At 45.1% G+C, this 17,499-nt stretch overlaps 1 protein-coding gene across 1 annotated transcript in view; it reads left to right on the top strand.

Moving 5' to 3' along the window:
* LOC141083110 (NACHT, LRR and PYD domains-containing protein 3-like) overlaps positions 1-17,499 on the top strand; it is an 80,036-nt gene that overhangs the window by 28,551 nt on the left and 33,986 nt on the right. The window contains exon 5 of the mRNA XM_073567297.1: positions 14,333-16,028. Within this exon, the coding sequence (XP_073423398.1) occupies positions 14,333-16,028 (1,696 nt within the window). The remainder of the gene's footprint in view (positions 1-14,332; positions 16,029-17,499) is intronic.

Raw genomic sequence — 17,499 nt, 5'->3', positions numbered from 1 at the left:
CGGGGATGATAGTGGGGCAGATGGCGGCTCTGGATCCGCAGGGGTCTCCGGCGGGACCTGTGCAGCCGCGTCAGGTCCAGGTTGGGGCTCAGCTTCCTCCGCTCCGGCTCCCAGGTCTTCAGAGAGCTCTTCCCGACAGGTCATGCTCTGCGGTGATGGCAGCGTCCATGTGGACACAGGCGCTGCCTGCGAGAAGTCTTGTGCAGCGGCGGCAGGTACCGCGGGTGAAGGTACTGGTGTGACAGCAGCGATAGCGGGTACCAATGGTGAGGGTACCGGGCATGGAGGTACCAATAGTTTAGGCCCCTCCTGGGCACGCTGCCAGTTCAGAGTCCAGAGCGCCTCCTGTCTCAGCCGTAGACGGTGTGTCAGCTGGGCAATCTCAGCCTCCAGCTGCTGGCGGTCCATTGTGGAAGTCGGATCGGAGCCTTCAGCCAATGCGCGATGGAGGTTCAGCTCAACCTCCTTGCGCTCTTTGGGCCTCCCTCCTTCTTCCATCATGGCGTTCTCTCTTTCTTCTTCCTGTCTGGACTCTTTTCCCTACACCGGCCTTCGCTCCTCCTTCTGAGGACGGCGTCTTCTTCCTACTCCTCCATACCAGGCCAGTATACGAACCCCTCGGGGGGTGGGCCATGTTGCAGTTGCATAGAAGTTCAGACAGGGGAGGCCCAGGACAGTTCGCGGTCTTTTTTTAGGACCACCCATATTGTCACGCCCTTCTTCTCCACGCCGGCGGCCATTTTTAGAGTCCATTTTACAGTCTATTAATTTGGTTATTCTGCACATTCTCAGCCATGTTTAAGTCCAATAAATTCAGGCACACAGAACCCAGTGGCACCGGGCTTCGTCATCCTGTTCGTGACGCCAAGATGGGTCGCCCTGCCAGGGCTGTGGGGTACTCGGTACCGGGCCCGATGAACCTCAATGGGAGATGTCACGGCAGCTGGGAGCGGCCCGTGGCCCTGGGCGCCCATTGGTTTAAAAAGGGGGAAATGTTCAGTGTGCTTATGATGATTAGAATGAATGAGTCGTGACGCCACCTGTGGTGTTCGGCAATGAAGATCTTAAGCCGACGCTGCAGACAGATCTTCTGAGACAGATGGTGTGGTGCAGCAATTGTGTTATAGCCCTCCACAGGCAGGGCTGTAGTCCCAGGGCAGAGTAGGTGAAGTGACACTTAGATGGTGTAGTGTCGGGCGCAGGGGATGTAGCAGTGCTGGGCAGGTTGACGCAGGAATAAGTGGAGGACACCAGGGCATGTAGTTCCAAAGCTTTACTCACAGTCTGTTGTGGCACAAGAGCCCGCATCCGTACCGTGTCCTCCGGGTCAGGAGCTCAGCTGACTTCCAGGCAAGATGAAGTACTCCTTTCCAACACTCCGCCAACATATGTGCCTTTTCTGAACGTCTCCCTCTTAGCGCCTTTAGTGAAGTACTCACAGTACTGAGTTACACTGGAGTTCCTCCTGTCAGATGTTCCTATGAACTCTACTTGTACGGCAGACAGCTGTAGCCTGCTTCGGGGACTCTTTGCTACCAAGTACCGGCTCACTATCGTTGCTGTTGTGCCCCCAAGTCTTGAGTGGGAAAAATTGGTGACAACTTCTATTCCTCCGGTGTCTGTCGCAGGACCATTAGTATCCAAACAACCTCGGGGACCGGACCCCGCCTTGCGCTTAGAACTTGGTAAGGGTTCTCCTCTAACCCTAATCCTTAGTTCTCTTCTTCTCCTCACGTTCCGTACTAATCCTTTCCTTCTTATGGAGAGTCAGGCTTCCTATCCAAGTTCCTTTCCTGTGCCAGTGGACCCAGATCACTGAGGTCGGCTGCAGCACTCCCTTCATCCATCCCACTCCGGGGATCTCCTCTCACAGACTGACCTCGTCAGACTCCTGTGACAAACTGACTGAATCCTAAACTCTTCCCGCTCTTTTGATGCAAAACTAAACTCCACCCATCTCCCAGCACGCTTCGTGTTCCAAGCAGGGAGCCACCAAAGGGTGCTTTGCTACACTACTATGTTGTGTGCGATGCAGGTGTTGGAGCGTGGTCAGGCTTCTCCACCTTACCTGGATGGTGGGGTACCACACCTCAGGAGGAGGTGCAGTACCTCTGTGGCGACTGAACCCTCAGGGGCGCCACACTTACGCCCCTGTTAACCATTTACCTCCCTGCGTGGAGTATTCCCTGTTCAAGTAAAGTTATGAACCCTTGCTCTTCCTTCTGTCTATCACTGCATCCCGCAAAATGCTCACACAGTGACTGAGCACACCAGCCAGCTCACTGACAATGCGTCTGCTGCATGTGTGGACTGGAGCCTGTCAGGACGCCATCCACCAACACAGGCACTCACCCAGCGGGGACTACACTGCTCCTGCTGCTCTGTGATGACTGACTGAGATAATACTGCAGGAGCGCGGGCTCAGCAGGGATTGGATGGTGGAAAGTCACGACTTCCTGTGTCCCCGCCCTCCTGTGGCTCAGCACTAGATGCCTCTCCGAAATGTCACAGTGACGTTCCTCCTTACTGCTCCCTCCATACACTGCTCCGGTTTAAGAAAACCCTGACGCTGGGCCCCTACAGCTCACGGGCCCCATACACCAGTAAGGGTAGTAATACCCTGATGGCGGCCCTGGCTAAGATTGCGGGTGTTACAGGAATTTCATGATTATGTTTTAAGTGGCCATCCTGGGGTTACTGCCACAAGGAAAGCCATTTCCAGACTTTTTGGTGGCCATCCATGCATAAGAATATTAAAGATTTTGTATATGCTTGTGATGTCTGCGCACACGCCAAAGTCAGTCACAGCTGGCCGACTGGGGAATTGGCTCCATTGCCTATTCTAGAACGACCATGGACTCATTTGTCCATGTATTTCATTACTGATTTGCCTTTGTCTGATGGGAAGACTGCTATCTGGGTGGTAGTTGACTGATTCAGCAAACAAGCTCATTTTGTTCCTTTGTCAGGATTACCTAATGCAGAGACACTCTCCCAGTTGTTTATTTCTCATATTGTAAGGCTATATGGGATCCCTCTGAACATTGTGTCTGATTGGGGAGTACAATTTGTCTTTAAGTTTTGGAGAGCTTTTTGCAGTAAGCTAGGAATTGACTTGTCATTTTCATCTGCTTTATCACCCTGAAACTAATGGTCAGACTGAGAGGACAAATCAATTATTGGAACAAATTTTATGGTGCTTTGTTGCAGCGCAACAGGAGGACTGGTCTTCGTTTTTACCTCTCGCTGAGTTTGCTTTCAACAATCGAGTAAATCAATCTACCGGAACCTCACCATTCTTCTGTAATTATGGTATTCATCCCCATTTTGGCGAATTTTCTAGGATTAGTTCTGAATGCACTGGGGTGGAGGTTGCAATGCTGAGACTTGGGGATGTCTGGAGGGAGGTTCAAAAGAATATTGGAACTGCCAGATTCGCCAAAAACGAAAGGCCGATAGAAGACGGTCGGTGGGTCCTGTTTCTGAGATTGGGTATAAGGTTTGGTTGTCGTCTAGGCACATTAAACTTAAAGTGCTGTCGGTGAAGTTGGGTCCAAAGTTTATTGGTCCATATGAGATCCTAGATGTAGTCAATCCTGTTGCATTTAGATTAAAGTTTCCTCCATCTCTTCACATCCCTAACGTATTCCATAAATCCCTATTAAAGGAGTATGTTCCTTCTGCATTGTCTCCCTCATCCCCGCCTCCTCTGATTTCAATAGATGATGGCCTGGAGTATGAGGTTCAGAGGGTTGTGGATTCTCGCAGGGTCTGTAATTCCCTTCAGTACCTCATCCACTGGAGGGGATACAACCAGAGGAGAGATGCTGGGACCCTGCTCGAGATGTGAAGACCAATCGGTTAGTCAGGGCCTTCCATCTAAAATTTCCTGGGAAGCCTGGGGGTCTGGTGGCCTCGCCTAGAAGAGGGGGTACTGTCACAGTTCCACCCCTCAAGGTGTCTGGGATGCAGTTACTGACACCTCAGCAGTCCAATCCGGTACAGGGGCATGCTGAAGCTGTCAGTACTTTGATTGACAGCATGGCTATCCAATCTGGTTCAGGGGCCTGCTGAGCTGTCAGTGTGTTTATGCGACTGTTTCCAAGTGTTTACTATCCCGGGTGATTGCCATGCCCACTTTACTGAGCAGCTTCTCCCAGACCACTGCCAGATGTTCTGTATGCTTGATCTGTTGCCTGACCTTGGACTTCGTTCTGACTATCCGCCTGTTTAACCCCTTCTGCTCCAATCCATTATCCTCCTGGTACTTTGACCTTGGAACATTACCTGACTACGCTTTTGTCTCTTCCTTCTGTTTATGACATACCCTCCTGGCTTCTGACCTTGGACTCCTTGACCACTCTGACTCACGACTTGCCCGTGAGACGTGACTAGCGTCACAGCAACATTGATTTTCATCTCCCTCCAATGATCTTCTCTTGAGTTCAGGTCTGGAGACTGGCTAGGTCACTCCAGAACCTTGAAATGCTTCTTACAAAGCCACTCCTTTATCACTTGGCTGTGTGTTTTGGGTCATTGTCATGCTGGAACACCCAGCCACGATCCATCTTCATTGCTCTTACTAAGGGAAGGAGATTGTTAGCCAAAATCTTGCGATACATGACAATGCGATGCATCTTCCCTTCAATATGGTGCAGATGTCCTGTCCCCTTTTCAGAAAAGCACCCCCAAAGTATGATGTTTCCCCCACCATGCTTCACGGTTGGGATGGTGTTCTTGGGGTTGAACTCATCTTTCTTCTTCTTCCAAACACGATGAGTGAAGTTGATACCAGAAAGTTCTATTTTAGTGTCATCTGTGGAGCGCCCGCCAGGGCCATGGGGTACTCGGTATCAGGCCGCTTATTAACCCCTTCCTGACCTTTGACGCCATGTAGGCGTCATGAAAGTCGGTGCCAATCCGACCCATGACGCCTATGTGGCGTCATGAATTCATTGCCCCCCCTGCGGGTCGGGTGACCAGGGTCACTGAAAGGTCACCTGACCCGCACACAGAGGACCCTTTGTAGCTCACCACGGGGGGGGTGGCTTAGCCCCCACGTGCCTATGATTGCTCTGATTGGCTGTTAAAAGTAAAACAGCCAGAATGATTGTAATACAGTCATATGTAAAAGTTTGGGCACCCCTATTAATGTTAACCTTTTTTCTTTATAACAATTTTGGTTTTTGCAACAGGTATTTCAGTTTCATATATCTAATAACTGATGGACTCAGTTATATTTCTGGATTCAAATGAGGTTTATTGTACTAACAGAAAATGTGCAATCTGCATTTAAACAAAATTTGACCGGTGCAAAAGTATGGGCACCCTTATCATTTTCTTGATTTGAACACTCCTAACTACTTTTTACTGACTTCCTGAAGCACTAAATTGGTTTTATAACCTCATTGAGCTTTGAACTTCATAGCTAGGTGTATCAAATCATGAGAAAAGGTATTTAAGGTGGCCACTTGCAAGTAGTTCTCCTATTTGATTCTCCTATGAAGAGTGGCATCATGGGCTCCTCAAAACAACTCTCAAATGATCTGAAAACAAAGATTATTCAACATAGCTTTTCAGGGGAAGGATACAAAAAGTTGTCTCAGAGATTTAACCAGTCAGTTTCCACTGTGAGGAACATAGTAAGGAAATGGAAGAACACAGGTACAGTTCTTGTTAAGCCCAGAAGTGGCAGGCCAAGAAAAATATCAGAAAGGCAGAGAAGAAGAATGGTGAGAACAGTCAAAGACAATCCACAGACCACCTCCAAAGACCTGCAGCATCATCTTGCTGCAGATGGTGTCACTGTGCATCGGTCAACAATACAGCGCACTTTGCACAAGGAGAAGCTGTATGGGAGAGTGATGGGAAAGAAGCCGTTTCTGCAAGCACGCCACAAACAGAGTCGCCTGAGGTATGCAAAAGCACATTTGGACAAGTCAGTTACATTTTGGAAGAAGGTCCTGTGGACTGATGAAACAAAGATTGAGTTGTATGATCATACAAAAAGGCGTTATGCATGCGCTGTATTGTTGACCGATGCACAGTGACACCATCTGCAGCAAGATGATGCTGCAGGTCTTTGGAGGTGGTCTGTGGATTGTCCTTGACTGTTCTCACCATTCTTCTCTGCCTTTCTGATATTTTTCTTGGCCTGCCACTTCTGGGCTTAACAAGAACTGAACCTGTGTTCTTCCATTTCCTTACTATGTTCCTCACAGTGGAAACTGACAGGTTAAATCTCTGAGACAACTTTTTGCATCCTTCCCCTGAAAAGTTATGTTGAATTATCTTTGTTTTCAGATCATTTGAGAGTTGTTTTGAGGAGCCCATGATGCCACTCTTCATAGGAGAATCAAATAGGAGAACTACTTGCAAGTGGCCACTTTAAATACCTTTTCTCATGATTTGATACACCTGGCTATGAAGTTCAAAGCTCAATGAGGTTACAAAACCAATTTAGTGCTTCAGGAAGTCAGTAAAAAGTAGTTAGGAGTGTTCAAATCAAGAAAATGATAAGGGTGCCCATACTTTTGCACCGGTCAAATTTTGTTTAAATGCAGATTGCACATTTTCTGTTAGTACAATAAACCTCATTTGAATCCAGAGATATAACTGAGTCCATCAGTTATTAGATATATGAAACTGAAATAGCTGTTGCAAAAACCAAAATTGTTATAAAGAAAAAAGGTTAACATTAATAGGGGTGCCCAAACTTTTACATATGACTGTATTTCACCAATGAAATTTGGTGAAATATTACAATCCAGCCATGGCCGATGCTGCAATAGCATCTGCCATGGCTGTAGACACCGATCAGACCCCGCATGACTGACGGCGCCGATTGGCCACCGCCGTTAACATCTGCTCCCCTCACTCTTCCCTCGGCTCCTCCCCACCTTCCGATCCCCCTTCACACTCCACAGTGCCTCCGATGTCCCTCTGGCCATTCCGGTGTCCCGCCGTCCCAGATCATGGGTGCCGCCATCTTGGAAAATGGCGGGCACATGCGCAGTGCGCCCGTTGGAATCTGCCGGCTGCAGATTCGTTCATTTATTTTGATCACGGTGATAAACTCTCACAGTGATCAAAATAAAAAAAAAGTAAATAAACCCCCCCGTATATCACCCCCATAGGTTTGGGACAAATAATAAAATAAAGAAAATATTTTTATTTTTCCATTAGGGTTAGAATTAGGGTTAGGGTTGGGATTAGGGTTAGGGTTGGAAATAGGGTTAGGGTTAGGATTAATAATAATAATCTTTATTTTTATATAGCGCTAACATATTCCGCAGCGCTTTACAGTTTGCACACATTTTCATCACTGTCCTCGATGGGGCTCACAATCTAAATTCCCTATCAGTATGTCTTTGGAGTGTGGGAGGAAACCGGAGTACCCGGAGGAAACCCACGCAAACATGGGGAGAACATACAAACTCCTTGCAGATGTTGTCCTTGGTGGGATTCGAACCCAGGACCCCAGCTCTGCAACGCTAACCACTGAGCCACAGTGCTGCCCTAGGATTGGAATTAGGGTTAGGGTTGGAATTAGGGTTAGGGTTCGGATTAGGGTTAGGGTGGGAATTAGGGTTAAGATTAGGATTAGGGGTGGGTTGGGGTTGGGATTAGGGTTAGGCTTGTGGTTAGGGATAGACTTGGGATTAGGGTTAAGGGTGTGTTGGGGTTAGGGTTGTGGTTAGGGTTATGATTAGAGTTGGGGTTAGGGGTGTGTTGGGGTTAGGGTTGGAGTCAGAATTGAGGGGTTTCCACTGTTTAGCCACATCACGGGGTCTCCAAACATGACATGGCGCCACCATTTATTGCAGCCAATTTTGTGTTCAAAAAGTCAAACAGTGCTCCCTCCATTCCGAGCCCCGACGTGTGCCCAAACAGTGGTTTACCCCCACATATGGGGTATCAGTGCACTCAGGAAAAATTGCACAACAACTTTGGGAGTCTAGTTTCTCCAGTTACCCTTGGGAAAATAAAAAATTGGGGGCTAAAAAAATTATTTTTGTGGATTTTTTATTTTCACGTCTCTGCGTTATAAACTTATGTGAAGCACTTGGGGGTTCAAAGTGCTCACCACACATCTAGATAAGTTCCTTGGGCAGTCTAGTTTCCAAAATGGGGTCACTTGTGGGGGGTTTCCACTGTTTAGGCACATCAGGGGCTCTGCAAACGCAACATGGCGCCCGCAGACCATTCAATCAAGTCGGCAATTCAAAACATCACTACTTCCCTTCCAAGCCCTGACGTGTGCCCAAACAGTGGTCCCCCCACATATGGGGTACCAGCGTACTCAGGACAAACTGGACAACAACTTTTGGGGTCCAATTTATCCTGTTTACCCTTGTGAAAATAAAAAATTGTGGGCTAAATATCATTTTTTGAGGAAAAAAATTATTTTTTATTTTCAAGGCTCTGCGTTATAAACTTCTGTGAAGCACTTGAGGGTTCAAAGTGATCACCACACATCTAGATAAGTTCTTCGGGGGGTCTAGTTTCCAAAATGGGGTCACTTGTGGGGTGTTTCTACTGTTTAGGCACATCAGGGGCTCTGCAAACGTAACATTACGCCCGCAGACCATTCCATCAAGACGGCATTTCTAAACGTCACTACTTCCCTTCCGAGCCCCAACGTATGCCCGAACAGTGGTTTCCCCCACATATGGGGTACCAGCGTACTCAGGACAAACTGTACAACAACTTTTGGGGTCCAATTTCTCCTATTACCCTTGTGAAAATAACAAATTGCGGGCTAAAAAAATCATTTTTTGAGGAAAAAAAATATTTTTATTTTCATGGCTCTGCGTTATAAACTTCTGTGAAGCACCTGCGGTTCAAAGTGCTCACTATGCATCTAGATAAGTTCCTTAGGGGGTCTAGTTTCCAAAATGGGGTCGTTTGTGGGGGAGCTCCAAAGTTTAGGCACCCAGGGGCTCTCCAAACACGACATGGAGCTAATTTTCCATTCAAAAAGTCAAATGACTCTCCTTCCCTTCTGAGCCCTGCCGTGCGCCCAAACAGTGGTTTCCCCCCACATATGGGGAACCAGCGTACTCAGGACAAACTGGACAACAACTTCTGTGACCTGGATTTCCCCCACCTGACGTCCGTCAGCGTGGAACGAGCCCCACGGGGAGCACTCTCTCCACCCGTGCCTCTGGGAAATCCCTTTCCTGTTCAGTGAGCTTCCTTCAGTCAACTTCCTTCCCAGCAGCTCCAGTTAACAGGGAGCTGCTGCACACACGTCCTCTCACTTCTCTCCCAAGGGGGGAACTGGGACTCTCTTCCTACAGTTCTCGGCTCTCAACCTAAGCTCCACCCACCTCCCAAACCCTTTATGAACCAAGCAGGGGCCATCCAGGGTACCCTGCTATTCTGGGGTGTGTGTTGGTTGTAGGTATAAGAGTGTGGTCTGGTGACTCCATATTACCTGAAAGGTGAAATACTACACCTCTGGTTGAGGTGCAGTACCTCTGTGGCGACTGGACCCTCAGGGGCACCACATATGCACCACATGATCTTCTCCCATGCCTCCTCTGGATCATCCAGGTAGTCATTGGTGAACTTAAAACAGGCCTGGACATGTGCTGGCAAGAGCAGGGAAAACGTGCGTGCCCTGCAGAATTTTAATCCATTTGTGGCCACATCTAGAATATGGGATTATGGGATCCAGTTTTGGGCTCCACATTTTAGAAAGGATATTCAAAAGTTACAATCAGTTCAGCGACGGGCAACTAGATTATTACAAGGGATGGGAGGCCTCTCATATGAGGAGAGGTTGGAAAAGTTGGGCTTGTTTAGCTTAGAAAAAAGACGCCTCAATCTCACTTACATGTATAAATATATGTGTCGCCGGTACAAAACACTGACACATGACTTGTTCCTTTCAAGGACTGTGTTGAGGACTAGGGGGCACTCATTTAGGGTGGAAGAAAGGCAATTCCGACAGCTAAACAGCAAATGGTTCTTTACAGTTAGAGCAGTCAGACTGTGGAATGCCTTACCACAGGCGGTAGTAATGGCAGACACTATAAAAAAAATAAATTAAAAAATAAATACTTTTTTTAGGGAGGGTGGGAGGATTTTGAAGGAGAAGAGGGGTGAAAAAAGGGAGGGAAAGATGAGGGAAATGAGGCGACAATCTTGAGGTAAGCACACATCAACAACCCAGAAACACTTAAGAGAACGACCCATCTATTAGTATAGTTTATAAAAATCCACTGAGCCCTGAAATAGGACCCCACTTCTTACCCCGAGACATAAAAAAGCCAGGCTGGAGTTTGCCAAAACTTACCTGAAAAAGCCAAAAACGTTTTGGAAGAATGTTCTCTGGTCAGATGAGACAAAAGTAGAGCTTTTTGGGCAAAGGCATCAACATAGAGTTTACAGGAGAAAAAAGAGGCATGCAAAGAAAAGAACACGGTCCCTACAGTCAAACATGGCGGAGCTTCCCTGATGTTTTGGGGTTGCTTTGCTGCCTTTGGCACTGGACTGCTTGACCGTGTGCATGGCATTATGAAGTCTGAAGACTACCAACAAATTTTGCAGCATAATGTAGGGCCCAGTGTGAGAAATCTGGGTCTCCCTCAGAGGTCATGGGTCTTCCAGCAGGACAATGACCCAAAACATACTTCAAAAAGCACTAGAAAATGGTTTGAGAGAAAGCACTGGAGACTTCTAAGTTGGCCAGCAATGAGTCCAGACCTGAATCCCATAGAACACCTGTGGAGAGATCTAAAAATGGCAGTTTGGAGAAGGCACCCTTCAAATATCAGGGACATGGAGCAGTTTGCCAAAGAAGAATGGTCTAAAATTCCAGCAGAGCATTGTAAGAGACTCATTGATGGTTACCGGAAGCGGTTGGTCGCAGTTATTTTGGCTAAAGGTTGTGCAACCAAATATTAGGCTGAGGGTGTCAATACTTTTGTCTGGCCCATTTTTGGAGTTTTGTGTGAAATGATCAATGTTTTGCTTTTTGCTTCATTCTCTTTTGTGTTTTTTCATTTAAGACAAATTAAATGAAGATAATAATACCAAAGAATTTGTGTTTGCAATCATTTTCAGGAAGAAACTGAGTATTATCTGACAGAATTGCAGGGGTGTCAATACTTTTGGCCACAACTGTACGATAAAAATTACAGACCACTCCATTCTTCATAGGTGGGAAAATTTGCAAATTCAACAGTGTATCAAATAGTGAAAAAGCGATTGCCCCTAAACCTAATAATGGGTTGGGCCACCCTTAGCAGCAACAACTGCAATCAAGCATTTTCAATAACTGGCAATGAGTCTTTTACATTTCTCTGGAGGAATTTTGGCCCACTCATCTTTGCAAAATTGTTGTAATTCAGCCACATTGGATGGTTTTGTTCATGAACCGCCTTTTTAAGGTCAAGACACAGCATCTCAATCAAATTAAGGTTGCGACTTTGACTAGGCCTCTCCGAAGTCTTAATTTTGTTTTTCTTAAGCCATTCAGAGGTGAACTGGCTGATGTGTTATGGATCTCTGTCCTGCTGCATAACCCAAGTCAGCTTGAGGTCACGAACAGATGGCCGGACATTCTCCTTCAGGATTTTTTGGTGGACAGCAGAATTCATGGTTCCATTTACGACAGCAACTCTTCCAGGTCCTGAAGAAGCAAAACAGCCCATACCATCAAACTACCACCCCCATATTTTACTGTTAGTGTAATGTTCCTTTTCTGAAATGATGTGTTACTTCTACACCAGATGTAATGGAACGTACATCTTCCAAAAAGTTCATCTTTTATCTCATCAGTCCACAGAGTATTCTCCAAAAAGTCTTGGGGATCATCAAGATGTTTTCTGGCAAAACTGAGATGATACTTTATGTTCTTATTCCTCAACAGTGGTTTTCATCTTGAAACTCTGCCATCCAGGCCATTTTTGCCCAATCTCTTTCTTATGATGGAGTCATGAACATTGACCTTTTTTTTTATTTTAAATTTTAAAGAACACTGACCTTAACTGAGGCAAGTGAGGCCTGCAGTTCTTTGAATGTTGCTGTGGGGTCTTTTGTTATCTCTTGAATGAGTCATCACTGATTTCTTGGGGTAATTTTGGTCTGCTGGCCACTTCTGGGAAGATTCACCACTTTTCCATGTTTTTGCCATTTGTGGATAATGGCTCTCACTGTTGTTCACTGGAGTCCCAAAGCTTAAGCAATGGCTTTATAACCTTTTCCAAACTAATAGATCTCAATTACTTTGTGTCTCAATTCTTTCTGAATTTCTTTGTATGATGCGTCATGATGTAGCTTTTGTGGATCTTTTGGTCTATTTCCCTTTATCAGGCACGTCATATTTAAGTTATTTCTTGATTGATAACAGGTGTGGCAGTAATCAGGCTAGGGAATTGGAACTCAGCTTCCCAAAGATGTGATAAACCACAGTTAATTTATGTTTTAATGGGGGGGCCTTCATTTAAAAACTGTATTTAGTGATTAATTGTGTTATTTTTGTCTAATATTTAAATTTGTTTGGCGATCCAAAACATTTAAGTGTGACAAGCATGCAAAAGAATCGGAAATCAGGAACCGGGCAAACACTTTTTCACACAACTGTGTATAGCGTAATAATCGGACTATAAGACCCACTGTTTTCCTCCCAAAATGTGGAGGAAAATGGGGGGTGCATCTTATTGTCCAGATGTACCGGCTCTGGCTGTGGTGGGGATGTACCGGTTCTGGCTGTGGTGGGAAGGTGGGGGAGCGGTTTCGGCGGAGCAGTGGGTCACAGAGACAGGAGCCAGCGGCTGCGGCTAACTCCTGTGCCCGCTGCTACAGAGAAATGAATATTCACTGTATTCCACGCCCATGGGCATGGAGGGCAATGAATATTCATCTATTTTTGGCATCCTGGTATGATTGGCCACATCCCGTTCCTGGCATGATTGGTCTCATCCTTATTCTGGTATGATTGGCCCCACCCTGGTCTGGGTATGCATGGTTCCATTTTTATCCTGGTATGATTGGCCCCATCCTGTTCCTGGTATGCATGGCCCAATCAGAAAGATTAAAAAAATCCAAACCATTACACTTACCTTCCTCCGATCGCTCCCAGCGTCCTGCTCCGTTGCCAGCAGCTGCTTAATGCTTGAAAGCAGCGCATGGCAGGGACGTCGTGTACTGTTCACAAGCAGAACACAGCTGCCAGAATACTCACCAGGACTGTTCATCGCAGAGAGCAGTGAGTATTCATTGCTCTTCAGTAGCGCGCAGTGTCAGCCAGAGCCTTCCTGGTGTTGCCGGCGATCACGTGTGCCGTTACTTAAGATAAATTAATATTCAGAATATTCATTTCTCAATTATCGGCACACGTGACCGCCGGTAGCCGCAAGAAGCCAGTGGCTGACACTGCGCATTGCTGAAGAGCAATGAATACTCACTGCTCTCTGCGATGAACAGTCTCGGTGAGTATTCCAGATGCTGTGCTCTGCTTGTGAGCAGCGCATTACATCCCTGCCATACGCTGCTTACAAGCATAAAGCAGTTGCTGGCATCGGAGCAGGACATTGCAAGGGAGCGGAGGACGATAAGTGATAAGTGGAATGTTTTTTTTTTAAACTTTTGTGATGGGGCCAATCATACCAGGATAAAGATGGGGCCATGCATACCAAGACTGGGATGGGGCCAATCATACCAGGATAAAGATGGGGCCATGCATACCAGGACTGGGATGGGGCCAATCATACCAGGATAAGGATGAAGCCATGCATACCAGGACTGGTATGGGGAACAATCATACCAGGTAAAGGATGGAGCCCTGCATACCAGGATAAGGATGGGGCCATGCATACATTGAATGAGATGGGGACCCTGCATACTAGTAAAGGGATGAGGGCGATCATTCCTGCCAGGATAAAGATGTATGCATATCAGGATAGGGATAAGGGGACCATTCCTACCAGGATAGGGATAAGGGGATCATGCATACCAGGATGGGGATGAGGGCCATGCATATCAGGATAGGGAAAAGGGGGCCATGCATACCAGGATAGGGATGAGGGGCCATGTGTATCAGGATGGGGATAAGGGATATTAAGTACAGAATTTACTACATTTTTTGCTTCAGGTTTTTTTTCCCTAATTTCCTCCTCTAAAACCTAGGTGCGTCTTATGGTCCGGTGCATCTCATAGTCCAAAAAATACAATAAATATATATATATATATATATATATATATATATATATACATATATACACATACTCACACACATATAAAACTATCCTAATTTTTCCTGGTAAATACTTGGTTCTGTTAAAGTTTCTTACTTGAATCTTTATTTTCCTGTTTTCTTTAGATGTCAAGAACAATCACAAGGAACATTTATATAGCAAAACTAAGAAATTTGTAGAGTACCAACCTCTAGGATGTAACCAGGGAGAGGAAAGTTTTCCATTCAACACACGTTATGTGAACTTAATTATTGTCTCCACCGACCACTTCAGGGAGCACACTGAGAATGAACTTGTAGTGACCGGCGAAAGACAAGTTGAATATTTTAAGAAAAAACAAAATGAACTCCAATGCATTTTTCCCAACAAGTTATTCCGCTGGTGTCATCGATCCGGACTCGTGCCACAAATGGTAATGGTGAGCGGAGTACCAGGTGTTGGGAAGACCACCCTGATGCAGAGGATTGTCTATGACTGGGTGCGGGGTGATCTCTATCAAAGATTCTCCTTTGTCTTTTTCTTCAAATTCCGGGAACTGAACAGACTGGATAATGTTAGTCTGGAGAACATGATCCTTCATCAGTACCCACATCTGGCACCGCAGCTCGGGACCATCTTACAGGATCCAGAGAAACTTCTCTTTATATTTGATGGCTTAGATGAAAGTCTTCATACAATGGATTTCACATCCCATCACTTGTGCACTAATCCTAAACTGCACAAACCTTGTGGTGAGATTGTCGTTAGTTTGGTGAAAAAGTCTCTTCTGAAAGGTTGTTCTGTTCTGATGACTAGTCGCCCTACCAGACTGGCATCACTTAATTGTAAGATTTTCGAGAGAAAAGTAGAAATCATTGGGTTTTCACCAGAAGAACGACAGATGTACTTTGAAAATTTTTTCTCTAACTCTGAACTGGCAGAAAAGGCCTTTACTTACGTGAAGCAGAATGAAACATTGTACACGTTCTGTTACATCCCATCCTACTGCTGGATCATCTGTACAGTGTTATCCAGAAGCTTCCAGCCCTCAAGTAGTGATCAGCCGGTATCTTTGTTACCCAAAACTGTGACACAACTCTTTGCCATATTTATCGCCAACATCCTGGCCAATCACAGTCTGCACAAAAGTGATGCTCAGAAAATCCTGCAGTCCGTCGGGTGGATGGCAGAACATGGGGTGATGAATCACAGGGTTATTTTTGATGACCGAGATCTGGATTCTTTCCGTGTGGACAATAAGTCAAAACTTTTATCAAGTTTTCTGATGGAATCGGTGGAACCTGTGACCTATTCCTTCTTACATCTCACTGTGCAGGAATTCTTTTCTGCCTTGGTGCATTATGTGGATTATTCTACTGAGAGGTTACAGAAATCATTAAAAGAAGCTAAATCCTTTTCTGATGGACGAGGCGAAATATTCCTCCGGTTCCTGTGTGGTCTATCAGACAACTCCACAAGGTCAATACTAACTTCATATCTGGATGCACAAGCAGCTCAGGCCTCCACAGATGTCATCACTTGGATGAAGGACTTATTTTCAGAAGAACAGAGGTTGCTGGAAATTCAGGACAGGCGACGTCTTCTCAATACATTCTTCTATTTATTTGAAACCCGGAATAAGATTCTAATGCAGGAATTATTAAAATCACACAGAAGATTAGAACTTTGTTGTGTTCACATGTCATCTCTAGACTGCATGGTGTTGGCATTTATTCTGGAAACTTGCAAAAATCTAGAAGAACTCAATCTATATGGATGTACTCTAGACAATGAAGGATTAGACAGACTTTCACCAGCGTTACATAACCTGCATAATCTAAGGTGAAATGCTAATTATATTTAATCTTTTGCATAATTAAGGGTCTGACAATCATCTGATAAACTTGTTTTATTATAAATAATCTCTGCCATGGCCTCTTTAGATGGATTGATCCAGGTCATTTAGCGACCTATTGGCTATATTCAAGCTAATCAGCGGTCATTTACTGGCCTGTGTAGACAGATCAGTGAACTCTCTATGCACTTATTAATATGCTCATTCTGTGCCCATATAATATCATGTTTCCACACCAGAGAAAAGACAGAAGCAGTTGTCATCACTTTTGTGTCTCCTGGTCTCCGATATATAGCCTTCGTCTTGGTAACTTTGTTGGCAGCGGATTAATCTCTGTACAGTCCAGCTTTCCAACAGTGAATATATATTTATTCAAGAGCAAGGATGACACAGCTTACAACTGAATATACACAATTTAGTCCATAAACAATTCTTATAAACTGGCACTTCAATAGCATAAACCAACAAAAAACGGACTTACATCATATAGTTGCCGATAAAGAGATCCAGAAAGATGATTTAAAATATATTTTTTATTAATACATTTTTAAAAAAAAAAATTTTTGAAAAAAAAGCAAAATAACCCAATAGAAGGACTTGACATGCTTATTGAAAATATATATTATTGAATAAAATATTTATAACATGAAAATACTGGGCCCAAAATAACACAGTGTGACTAATTTCCGCATAAGGGTAAAAACATATAATTCTCAATTATTGGAATAATCCAAAATTATATATAACTTCAAAATAAAAATATAATTCAGCCTTATAAAGGTTAGTATCAATTACTCATTAAACAACTGAGTGCAAATATACCTATGTAAACAAAGACTGCAACATTTACCAGGGTGATCACCATGCATATAAGGGTTAATACCACCAGTGTACAAATATAACAAAATTACCTAGAGAAAATTAAATCTTCTAAAGTGACTGCTTTGCACATAAAGGTTACCCATAACAACTCAATTACCCAGGGGAAAATGGTCACACAAACATATTATTATTACCCAAATTGGCAGGGTCCAGATCACGGGAGCAGCGTGTCCTCCTTCACCACCCCAACGCGCGTTTCGCAATGGCTTCTTCCGGGGGCGTGAAGCTATTGAAGAAGCCATTGAGAAATGCGCATTGGGGTGGTGAAGGAGGACACGCTGCTCCCGTGATCTGGACCCTGCCAATTTGGGTAATAATAATAATAATAATCTTTATTTTTTTTTTATATAGCGCTAACATATTCCGCAGCGCTTTACAGTTTGCACACATTATCATCACTGTCCCCGATGGGGCTCACAATCTAAATTCCCTATCAGTATATGTCTTTGGAATGTGGGAGGAAACCGGAGTACCCGGAGGAAACCCACGCAAACACGGGGAGAACATACAAACTCCTTGCAGATGTTGTCCTTGGTGGAATTTGAACCCAGGACCCCAGCGCTGCAAGGCTGCAGC

Source organism: Dendrobates tinctorius, unplaced genomic scaffold, assembly GCF_039654945.1.
Source record: "Dendrobates tinctorius isolate UK_male_01 unplaced genomic scaffold, ASM3965494v1 ptg000019l, whole genome shotgun sequence".
Lineage (NCBI taxonomy): Eukaryota > Metazoa > Chordata > Amphibia > Anura > Dendrobatidae > Dendrobates > Dendrobates tinctorius.
Note: the sequence above shows the minus strand (reverse complement) of the source record. Positions and strands in the feature narration are given on the sequence as shown.